Source organism: Limanda limanda, chromosome 18 (assembly GCF_963576545.1).
Source record: "Limanda limanda chromosome 18, fLimLim1.1, whole genome shotgun sequence".
Taxonomy (NCBI): Eukaryota; Metazoa; Chordata; class Actinopteri; order Pleuronectiformes; family Pleuronectidae; genus Limanda; species Limanda limanda.
In genome coordinates this window covers 15,608,863-15,621,310 of record NC_083653.1, presented here as the reverse complement: position 1 = coordinate 15,621,310, position 12,448 = coordinate 15,608,863, and the positions used below count along the sequence as shown (strand labels likewise).

Below are 12,448 nucleotides of genomic sequence, written 5' to 3'. Positions count from 1 at the left end.
TGAGCTAACTGGTGATCAAATTTTCATACAATAAAACAAAGGAAACATAACATGCCTCCATACTGCTCCTGTGGTGTCATCAAAGTGTCCGCAAGCCCCGGCATTCATATTCAATTCAAAAATCTACACCAAGTTTGAAAAACGATCTCCATTTACTTCAATTGTATTGGATTTGGCTACAACACTGCTTACCCCTGAAACTCCGAAAGTGTTCAATGTTTTTAACACTTCACCCTCCCTTCCATCGGCATAGTGAGGAGTAGATAATAAGTGAAGTTTTTTAGGTGAACTATCCCTTTAAAGACAAGTTTCATCTTTATCTTTTGGAAACCGGGTCATCTTTGACTTGATTAGCTATTCCCCGCAGCAGAAAGTTCGACCTGGTGCCACTCTATATTCATAATGTTTACAGTGTCACATTGCAAGAGATGAATTAGCCTGTCCATGATATTTATGTAGAGCGCTTTGGGCAGGCAGCTGAATTGCTAACAGTAACCGTGGATCCCAAGGGCAGCCCGTGTTTTAAATTCCCTTCCTTGACTCCATCAGAGGCGTTTGTGTGCTGCAAAGTAAAAGCGTCCTTTCAAAGTGAAGTACTGCTCTTAAAAGTCAAGGATCTGGTCATGAGTAAAGTCTGTTTTGGGATTAAGTTTTTACTGAAGTTTTTTTTTGTTGATGTGAGGGCTCAGCATGTAGTCTTAATGAAGACAACTGTTCTGTCATTTAAACAGAAAATCACAGTCAGATGGCGCATAGCGATTAATACAATGCTAACCTCTTTGCCTCTGTAATTTTTCTTTGCCTCACTATAATTATCTCTCAGACGTTGGCTGATGAGAGGCTTTGACAAACACACAGGTCTTATTAATCTTGACATTGCCTTGGTGTTATGTGTTTAAAAGTGGTCACTCGTCCCTCTCACACGTGCACACGCATACACACCATTTCATTTCTACTGAGGTTTCTCTGTTTGCTTCTAGTCTGTGATGGTAACTTTAATTATTGTGCCCATGCGCTCTCTGTCCATGCATTCTGATGAGCCCCGTGTTTAAATAGAGACACACACACACACACACACAAAATGTGGGGAACAGGTCAATTAAAAGGGCTTTTGACTGTCCAGAATGTTTTAATTAAAGTAGCAGTGAAATGTAAACTTGGTTCTAATTATGATTAGCTTTAATTAGCTGTCACTCTAATCTTAATTGCTTTTGAATACAGCTGACCTCCAAATTCTTCATCTCCATGCACCAGCCTCAGCGCTTAGCTTGTGTGACTGGTTATTCAGCACTGTCTGTTGTTTGGTTACGACTCCATACACACGATGAAGCATATTAGTCATAGCTTTGTTGTGATATTTCTAGTATTGATTATAGCTGTGTTTCTTTATATGGAGTATTGATATCATGTTAATAATACACACCATGAAAACATTGTGTAAATAATCCATTGCCTCTTAAATATTTGAGTTTATCTCTGTTGTACTGCAGTTACTGTCTGTTTCACACTCCATACTAGGTATAAGTTATTATATGATTATTGGTTTGGCTGCCCTTGTTGAGAAAAGCTCTCTCTCCCAGGGTCAGCGCAATGAATAGAAACAGCAGTTTATGGCTTGCAGCAGTGTCTCTTTCTCAATCTACTTGAAATTCACTTGGCCGAAGGTTTTATTTACAGCCATGAAAAGTGGAAAGCTAGGTGGGACTAAGAAATCTCCCTTTTCTGTCTTTCTATGATCTCCACTGCTCTGTTTTAGCATCAGTGGGGCACCTAAAAACAAACAGTGCAGTCAGAAATCTCTTTGTGTGCGTATCACTGTTGTTTTTATTTATAAGAGATACAGACTCAAAACTATTGCAAGGTTGAATGTAAAATTTATTTAAACGTACTACTGCTTGGAATAATGATAATATTTTGATGAATGGGAAAACAAGGCAGATATGTTCATGAAATTAGATATTATATCTTTTATTGCTTTGGCCATCATTGCTCATCAATTCCGTCTGTCCTCACAACCGTAGTGCGTGTTACTATTGTCACATAAAGTGGGGAGACAAGTCTGGATAAAATGCCGATTGAAGGTTTTATTGGAAAATAAACAACACAACTGCTCACCAAAGGCATTGAAGTGTGGAGAAACTGCAGCGGTAGTGAATGGAATGTGTGGACGAGTGAGAAATGTGTACGCTACTGTTGAATGCAGAAAAGTGAACACACACACAACACACTTAAAACATGGAGAGATGTGGAGCCTAGGAGAAGACGGAACGTGACCATGTGATCAGAGTAGTATTTACAGCCGCTGTGAAGATCTATGGTGTCACCACATTACTTTACTTACCCAGTCCCCAGTCTGAATGTGTTAATACTAGTGCGTTACTGATGTATTGTTTCTTTTTGTGTTATTCCCTGCAGGTGCTACTGGATATGGTGGTGAAGAAGAGCACTGGCTACAGCGTAGAGCAGCTGGAGAGACTGTACTCCGTTCTCAGCCAGTGTATCTACAAGTACCGCAGAGAGTACGACAAGACCCAGCTACTGGAGGTCAGTGACGGAGAGAACTCTGTGTCAGCCTTTATAAACTGTCTTAAACTATCTGACCTATATCTGAGTAGAAAATACATTCAGTTAAAGTTGATCACAATGTCTCCATACCAAGAAAGCATGCACAGATTTATATATATCAGTGCTAAGTTGATTTAATACTTGAACCTCATTTTACTAGTTGCTTCCTCTAGGGTTCCATATCCTACTTTCATACTATAGTGTATACAGTATGCCATTTTTATACTATTATTATTATTACTACTACATCTTAAATGTCAGTGGACAGTGACATATCCATGGGGATGACGTAGTCTCTAACTTGACAGATTTATTATTATTATGAGATACAAATTACTATTATTATATCTGTAATTAATGGTGATTGTCATTGTGTTTTAATTTTCTTATTATATTATCCATTAATTAATTGATCGTCTGGTTTTTAAACCTTCCTGAAAATTATGATAAGGGGGGGGGGCTTTCAATGAACATGTGAATTAGGCAAATTTAGTTGCAAATGAATATGAGGCCCTGGGCATCTTTTGTGTGCAATACAAATTAAATGATAATTAGGTAGTTCTGCAAGGTTAGGAAACCAATGATCTGGCGAATGCAGCCTTGTTTTTTAAATTTTGTGCTGCAGATTTGTCCTCGAGAGTAATTCAGTTAAAGTAACATGCTGAATCATGCTGAGGCATGTTTGAAAAACCTTCTAACAGTCATTGAAGTAGCATTATTAACATTCTATGGTGGAAAAAAATGATTGGAGCAAATAAAATCGGGAAAGTGTTTGAAATAGAATATATACCTAATTTGGGAGCTTTGGTTTAGACATCTACTCCCTGAGAATGAAGGGGGGACTAGCATCTGGAAGTGACGAGCATCGAGACAAAAAACACAGCTAGGTGCAGGTGGAGTCGAGCAGAGAGGGTATATATATCAGGAATAGTTCAGGGTTTAGTTGAAATTAAGGTCTCTTTGTTTGTGTTCTTGTTGCTCTACAACAGGATCTAATGAGGACAGCAGGGACTTGTAAGTGAGCACTTGTAAAAGGTTGCATTCAGTCGTTGTTTGTGTGAAATCTACAGAGATTAAGAAAGTCAGGAGCTGGAATCCAAAACGGTTCTTAAAAGAATCTTTGATTCCACACAATGCTCCAGTTAGGTTTCATTTTAATCTGTAATTTAGCTTTTTTTTATGGAAAAGGGAAAACTACCATTTCACTGGTATTCTATTTCAAACATTCTGAATGTAAACATCGAAATAAATCCTAAAAGTTGAATTATCATAGAAAAATAGTGAGAGGTTTTTAATTGCTGTCGCATAGTAGCTGTTTTTCAAGATCAAAGATTGTATAAAAAAAAATCCGTAAAGACTGTTTGTTATAGCACTCTGAGCATGGTGACTGCCTTTTTGGAAAATACAGTAAATTCTGTGCATATGGTGAGTAAGGATCAACAAAATACCCTCCATACAAGGTAATTTCTCTTCTTTATTCATTTCTAATCTCTCTTGACAATGATCCATACAGAAATAGCTGCTGTCTATTTTCCCAGAAACCCATCTGGTCATCTGCTGCTGCTGTAGGATGTCAGTGCAGACAGCGGGCCAGGAATGGCAGTGTCCTGGTGCCGGTAGCCAGAGCCTGGCTGTCAGGATGTCAGAGAGAGAGAGAGAAAGAGAGAGAGAGCAGTCAGCAGTCAGCCAGGTGGTGCCGCCTGTCTACAGGCCGGCTGGTGGTGGAGGGGAGAGAGTGCACGTCTGGGTTTGTCTCATACTGCCAGCCTAAATTGGTGTTCCCAGAGCAGAAATGTCAGCTCGTTTGGCACGTGCTTTGTTTACCTCTATTTCCAACACACATCTCTGCTCCCCAGCAGGTCATCTCCTTGTTGCTCCCCGGAGAATGTGGAAAAAAATACATGCACATACATAGACGTATGCAGGAGGCTGAAGCCATTTCCACTTAATGTTGCACTCTGTTGCACTCTGTTGCAGCGCGTGATTCGCTGTAGAGCAGAGTGAAATGGAGCGTGTCCATACATTTGTCTCCTTTACTCTACCCCCGTCCTCCTCTGGGTACGGCTTGTCTCCGTCTTCTGGAGGAGCTGACCTTTCAGCAGATGGAGTGGACTGCACCCTGCTTCCAGTTAACGCCAGAGGGACCATCTCTGCTTTGTACACAATAACAAGCCAAGCCATGCTCCCATCTACAAATTGGCGTTTATATCACCCTTGGCTTAGTAATTCATTTTGCCTGTGTCTCAGATCGCAATTACAGACTTTGTAGGAGCCTTTGACCTTTAACCTGATTCTGTGTGATGCCAGAACTTTGTTTCACTGGCCGATTGAGCTGAACATCCAAAGAGTTGTTTATTTCTCTGCCCAATTTGTGTGTTTGCTGCTGCAAATAGCAGATAAAGATTGCAAAAATACACTGGATTCCCAGATATTTAGCATCATGTTGATTCCTGCAGGTAGACAGTGAAATGAGTTGTCCTGACTTCATGACGTGACAACATTTGGAGCATGTGTACTCTTTAAATCATTAATGTTAAACGTCTGGCTTTGATGACGGGTAGGTATTTCTTTTGAGACTTGCCAAGACACCTATTGTGTTACTGTCACGAGAAAAGCATCATAAAACAGTCAGAGTTGGGTTTTTTTCATGGACAGTCGCCCCCGCACAACAGAAAGCAATACAGCATCGGCTTTCATCATACAGATTCAGTTGTCAATAGCTTGTGCAACAACACCTTTGTTCAGGCACAATACACAAGATTGTTCTCTCGTGAGTGAAAAAACTCCCCCAACTTGCACTGTTGTTGTTCTTACTTTCCTAATCTACACGAGAAGCCTGCTCTCCCCTGCGTTGCAGAGAATTTGATCTGGGAAACGAAGGAAATCAGTAACTGGTGTGGAAAGAGATAAGATGGGTTCAAAGAAAGTGGGTACGCCAAAGCAATTTATAACACCTTTGTTGCAAATCGGTTGAACATCACAAGTTGATGACATCTTAACAGTGTGGTGCACAAAATTCTGGATTTCTCTTTGATGCATTGTATTGCTCCATAGGGAAATAAATCTCCATCTGCAATTTTGCCACATTTTTACTCATTAGCTATGCAAGAGCTTCTTAACATGTAGGCTGTCTTCCACATATAATAGAGAATAAATGACAGCACTACAGGGCAAACTTGTCTCATGGCTCTCCATTAGGACATGGAGTAGCCAACAAGGGGTGGTCATAGGCAGTAGGTCATTTGTGGGACTGGTCTCGATAGTCCTAATACTTGGGAATGTTTCTCTGGCTACAAGAAGGCCCCAGCCAGTGGCAGAAGGCATTACATTTTCGGGTTGTTCCTCCCATTCTCGTGAACACTATATCTAAAGATGTCTGAAGGAAATTTCATTAAATTTGGTACAAATAGTCACTCGAGGATGAACTGATTAGATTCTGATGGTCACAGCCACGGTGACCTCACAAGCACATTGTTTGCCCTGTGAACGTGATATCTCTGGAAAGTATAACTAATTGATTTTGGTAGCCAAAGGTCATAGGTAATACAATATATATCCCAGAGTGAAGTTTAGAGAGAATAAAGAAAACAGACATGAGTTGGTGTCTGTCCTCTGTCATCCTCCCTGTGCTGCTGATGTGATTCACTGTCGGCAGGTAACTCTGGTAGAGAGGTGGGGGGGCCTGTTAGTCTCAGACAGCAGCTCAGTTTACAAGAATCTCCCAGTTTCAGGTCAAACTAAGATGATCACTCAGTGTACAGAAAGACAGCTTTTGTTTTAGCTTCTTCATAAAAATTCACTGTCAGTTTAACCACCTTGCTATGGTTTGGTAAAGAATTTAGCCTGGACACTGCACACTGAACAGTTTTCACTGTATGTCTGATGAACAGGGGGTTCGACAAAGTGTTTATTTGCCTTTTTAACTTGTTATTGCACTGACCGTTACCAGTGAAGTTGTTTTCAATACGAGTTATCTTCACTTCAGCTGGTTTAGTGTGTCCACCACAGCCTCTCCCCTTTACCTGTTCCACGTGTGTCTGGGGAATGCACTGATGACAGGTAGAGGTCAAACAGGTCTTTGAATTAAATACGGCAAATCATACTTTTGAATTGTAAAGGTTCCTTTTTTTAACAAAAGCCTGCCTCAAATGAAGCTAGCTTCTGCAGTCAAGGTAAATTAAGGCTCCAGTCACTCTTTCATGAACTCCAGTAATTCAGTAGCCGACGGGACTTCAGTGACTAGGCGTCTATATGGCCGGCATCCAGGGCTTATGGAGATCTGTGTTTCTCTCTCCGACGGAGTATGTTAGTGAGACAGAGAGTTGGTGCTGCAGAGGCTTGTTGGATTGTCTGCTGTGTTTTCAGGATGAGAAGGTGATGGCGCTTCAAGCAGATGGAGTCATGATCACAGAGAGGTGCAAAGCGTCAAGCTGGCAAAGAGCTTATTTCTGTGTTGATGTGTGAGTTTACAGTGAAAGAGTCAGTTAAGCAAAAATATGTTAAAAGCATGAGCTGAACCTTTTAGGGATTTTTTTAAAATTAGTGTTTGAGCATTTTTTTTTTTTTTTTTCCAGGAAACGGCAAATTGTCAAACAAGCTGGGAGCGACCCGACTACTGGGTCCCTCCCAGTGCTAAGTGCCTAATGGATCTTATAAATGCAGTTAAATGATCACATCAGAAACACGTGCAGCATAATGTCAGCCCTGTGACCTTTTCAAATCTATTCAGAATAAACTGCAGGATATGTCTGGTGTTGTTTTCACTATCCTGATTATTAATGAACAGTTGGCGCAGCATACTCGATCTCCTTTAACTCTCAGACTTTGGCACCGGCTAAAAACTATTTGAACATGAGAGGATTACAAATGGCATAATCAGGAGTTGGCTGTAGAATGACATCGAATTCACAAGTTATCGAAAGTGCGAAAGAACATGGAGGTTTCAGGCCAAATTTCTGATTAGAAACTGACTGACTGGAATATGAAACGAAAACTCCAGAAACACACTTCTGATATGATCTTCAAGGCTACAAGGAACATTCATAAAGCTGATTATCAATTACACACACTTCCCATCACAGTTTCTGTGACTGTATGTAAGAATTGTCGACATGACAGCTTCCCAAAGTAAAGCCAAAGTGTCTTGATCATCACCTGGTGGCTGGCTACGGTACAGCGCCCAAATCCTGTCTCGTGTTAGTGGTTTGTACATGGAACAGATTAAAAAGTCCAAGCACACATCAAAACACGGCTTTTGTCATTTGAGGTATTTCGTTTCACTTTGATGTTTGTTGGAGCGTTCATCTCTCCAGTAATAATTCAATGCAATAAAAAACATCAATGGTGAAACATCAGAACAGACGGCTTGAAACTGGCTCACAATTGGTTGAGCGCAATTATCAGTTGGACCTCGCTACCGTTGCGCCCCCCCCCCCTGCAGAGACTACTGCATGCTGTGTAATTTGGCTTTATTTCCAGAATGTGAGAGGAAGTGGAGATGCGTCATCCATCTTTATATATAAAGTCTATTGTTTTATCCAGCTGTTGCGCCAAAAATATAATATATATTCGTTTATTATTGTAGCAGATAAGGAAAACTGGCAAATGTTGACGTTTGAGAAGCTGGAAGCCGTTACTTTTTTTCTTTTGCGTTCAACAATGAATTTTAATTAGACTATCATCTCAGTTTCAGCAAAAACCTTTGCTGCCCTTTTCTGTCTTGGTTAAAGAAACGATTTGGGAGTTATTACAAACACTTTTAAATAGATTTACACTGTAGAAATTACAGCTATAAAAGATATTGCTTTTATCAGTATTTTTATATTACTTAGCTGAAAAGGCATTTGCAATATCTGCTACTGGGTAATAAATATGCAAATAGCTTTTTCATTCTCACAAATTCTTCAATGTTGGTGTCTGTGGTGCAAAGGTTTGTCTTAAAGTAACAGTCTGTCTCTCCACTGGAAAATCTTCCCCCTCTTTTCAAAGTGTAAAATTGTTGCCTCCTGTGAAGTTGATATTCTTTATGTAGGGTTGGGTGCCGTTCACAATTTAACCTGTAATGGTCCCAGTATCTGGAATTCGGTACTGCTAACCAAATCCATCACTATAAGTGATTGCTTACTTTTAAAGCATTGAATAGCTTCTGTATGATAGTCCAGACACTTGAAGGAGGTTACGGCGACACATACACACGCACCGACTCCGCTGCTTTCTTCTCTCACAACAGAATTTGTAAACTCAGTTAATGTTTGGGGAGCCGGAGGAGATGGCGGGGCGTGCTCGCTTTGGCTCAACTCGTTTGGCACAGTGCGGATGATGGAGACACAGAGAGGAGCAGTAGATTACTGACACAGCCAGTCAAAGCTGTAAAAAGTAACTTTTTTTACCATCCAAACACATTTGAAGAGACTCAAATGAACACTGTAAGCGGACACAGTGGAGCCGTGCAAGGCTCCCTGGGTGTCTGCCTTGGTGGAGCTGTTACCGGGCTGTGTGCACTCTCCGGTCCCTGGGTCTGTGTCCTAGCGCCGTGCATGGCTCCCTGGGTGTCTGCACCGTTGACTCTCCATTGTTCTGACTCGCACTGATCAGACATGAGCTTGGCTAGATCACATTCCAGGGATGCGTCACACGGATGCATAAACTCTCTCTTTCACTCACTCAGGTAAAACGTACTCCAATGCGCTCACAGGTACTGGAATGTGGTACCGACTGATTTATCTTGAATCGGTACCCAGTGTTACCCACGTAATCTGGTTGATACCCTTAAAAGTACAGAGTTCGGTACCCACCCTTATCTTTAACTGTTATAAATGTTGATTGGTATCTTGGTAGCGCCGTCTGACGCACTGACTCAGCCGTTCAGATGAGAGAACACACACACTGTAACATCTTCAAGACATTAATCATGGTCTATTGCAGCCTAACATCCATCTCCCTTCCTCTGGCTCTGTTCAGATTTAGTCAGTGTCAAACTCTGCTGTTTTCACGCTGAGAAAAATGGCCTGTCTCATTCCAGCACAGCTTTGCTTCATTTTACATCATTTATCATGGTGAAAGCTGTTGTTTGCTGAGGGAAATTTCCAAGTAAAATTGAAAACCGTGCACAGATGCTTTATGCACACATCCGACTTTGCTGTGGTGGTTGAGACTAAGCAGTGTGTGTTTGTGTGCTTCTCTCTGTCTGTGTTACAGGAAATGGAGGAGGGAATCCAGCATTTTGATACATTCCTGTGACCTGGAGAAACTGTACCCCTCAGGTAGATCCTGAACAAGCCTGGGACCACAAACACACAAACACAAACTTGAATGAGGGAACGTGAAGGAGTCCAGCCCTCGACACGAAAAAACTAACACAGAAAAAAATCCAGCACCCTTCTTTTGGCAAGGAGGGAGGACGAGGTTGAAGATGGAGACATTCAATGGTGCTATCGTCTCAGGAACCTGGCCAGATCCAGACTTATTCTACACAACCAAACTCCTGGAGGTGTGTCAGCCACACATCACATGCACACACACTAACGGGGACGGGCAACTCTGGTGCTACTCGGGTGCTATCCCAACTTTTATCCATGCTGCTCTTGGGATTACTTCTTAACTTGGATGACTAGCAAAACCAACAGATCGGGTGATGTCATATCACAACCTGGCCGCTTTCTCTCCGGAGCAAGCCGTGCATACACTCTTGCACACACACACACAGTGACGATTGGGTATGTATGCATTTCTACAAATTCACACCAGAAATGTGTACACACAGACACACACACTTTTAGATCCTCACCAGCAGAGGTGTGAATGCAAAGTGCCGCAAAACTGGGTGGGGGGGGGCAGAGCCCATCTCGCCCATAAGTGCAGTGGCCCCTCATCACCGGCCAGTTTTCACCACGATATCACCCGACTTGTCTTTTTTTTTTATATCTGCCATTTTAGTTACTTGATAAGTTGAATATCTGAGCCACCGTCGAGGACACTCAACCTGAACTGGAGTTTACAGAGAACTTTTTAAGTGCGAACACAAACTCGCTGAGGTCAGCACAGCGGGACGAGGAGCGATTACCTCCTCTTCAGCAGTCATCAGGTGTGGAAAGCTGTTAGCCCCCCCCCCTCTCCTCCCCTCCTTCCCTGTGTTTCTTTTTTTCTTTCTCAAGAGCTGTAAAATCCACCTCACTCCACACGTTTGCTCACAGACGGCCTCTGTCCTTCACCGTCTCAGCAGATTGTCGTGTCCTAAATAGTTTGTTCGCTAGATGCACGCCTCCCTCCCTCCCTCCCTCACTTTGTTCCACAGTATGAATGTTTTCCGCTCCCACTCAAGCTTTTGCCCACCAGTGGATGATTTCTATCGACACCCCCGGCCGAGATACTGGAATCAGTATGAATTGGAACGCGTCTGTAGTTTTGCACTGCCTAGCGTGTGCCTTATTTGAAACCTCATGAAACTCTGAAATATTTCGCAAGATGGTTTTTTTGGGTATTATTTACGTAAGTCTCGTGACAATGAACTCAAGTTGGGGAGGGGTCTTAATCATTGAGGTCACGGTGACCTTGAAGCAAAAAAATTGTATATATCTCGGTGCCATTAGGTTGATTAACGTCATATCTAGGTTTTTACATCTCTGCTCAGTTCTAATGTCAAAATGGGCCAACAAAAATTTTTGAAAGCAGAAAAAACAATATATTAACGTTTGTGTAGTTACGGAATTTATATGTAGTTACCTTGTACCACAAAGCAGTCAGGGCAGGTCTTTCTTCAGTTTTTCATGGGAAAGATAAATAATAATAATAACAATAATAAGGGTGTGAGTCACGTGAACGCTCGTGCCAAGCGTTGTCCCACTCCCTCAAACAAGGTGCTGACACCAACAGCGCCCGTTCACAAGAGTCCTGTTTGAAAATGTTCTGTTTGACGCTCATACGACTGATGTATTACGGTGCATATTTGATCACTGTTTTTTTACTTTTTTATAAGATGCTTTGCTTGAGTTGAATTTTTTTTTTTTTTTTGTGCATGTGTTGTGATTCCGTATTGAACAAGGCCATTCTAGGCAGTGCTCATCACTAAGGTGTACAAAGCATTACATGATTTCAGTTGATTTTCTTCTTTCACACGTGTATGTTCCGATTTCACGGATTCATTTTTCTTTTTTCTCAACACCAGACGAGAGAAGCTGGATTCTCATTTGTGGCCCACACAGTACATTTTCTGTCTGCAGTAAATGAAGGTGTTTACTGGATTTTCTCATGCCACATTTGATTTTGGGGGAGAGATGCCGTGTTCCGAGCAGGTGCAGCCTGACGGAGGCCCTCTCCTTTTCTCTCCGAGCGCTCCTCCCCCTCCAATCCTCAAACTCCTCCCGGTGAAACTCTTACCCCGGCTCACCTCTGCCTTTAACTCTGATTCTGGGTGAAACAAATAGACGCAAACTGGTAACGACAGGTTAGCACTTGGACTACTGCAGAGAAGAATAAAACCAACGCTACCTCAGCTTAATTTATTTTAAAAAACTGTTTACTGGGTACATAAACAGTATTTTTATTTTTCTCACACCTCCCCCTAAAAATACAGTTGCACCATCCACAGTACCATCCTCTGTACCAGATCAGTGCAACCAAGGCTGCTGCAGTAATCCAACAGTTGTTTTATCTCTCTGAGTGTTATGTACGTTTGCAATTGAGCCAGATGACGATCGCATACATTTTAAGGAAACTTCGAAAACAGTTTTTTTTTAATGCTTTAGATTCAGGTTGTCTTATTTTCCACTGTACATTGGCACTGAGGAGGCGTCCTACATCTGCTCGTCTTTCACTGCATCACCCCGAATCTACAGAGGACTTTTTGTTTTCTTTTTTGCCTCTTTACACTTGATCATCTTTCCCC

General features: G+C 41.8%; 1 protein-coding gene across 1 annotated transcript in view; it reads left to right on the top strand.

Moving 5' to 3' along the window:
• The window catches only part of atad2b (ATPase family AAA domain containing 2B), a 73,770-nt gene extending 62,951 nt beyond the window's left edge, over positions 1 to 10,819 (top strand). The window contains exons 27-28 of the mRNA XM_061091782.1: positions 2,416 to 2,544; positions 9,763 to 10,819. Of these exons, the coding sequence (XP_060947765.1) occupies positions 2,416 to 2,544; positions 9,763 to 9,804 (171 nt within the window). The 3' untranslated portion in view covers positions 9,805 to 10,819. The remainder of the gene's footprint in view (positions 1 to 2,415; positions 2,545 to 9,762) is intronic.
• The last annotated feature ends 1,629 nt before the right edge of the window (positions 10,820 to 12,448 follow it).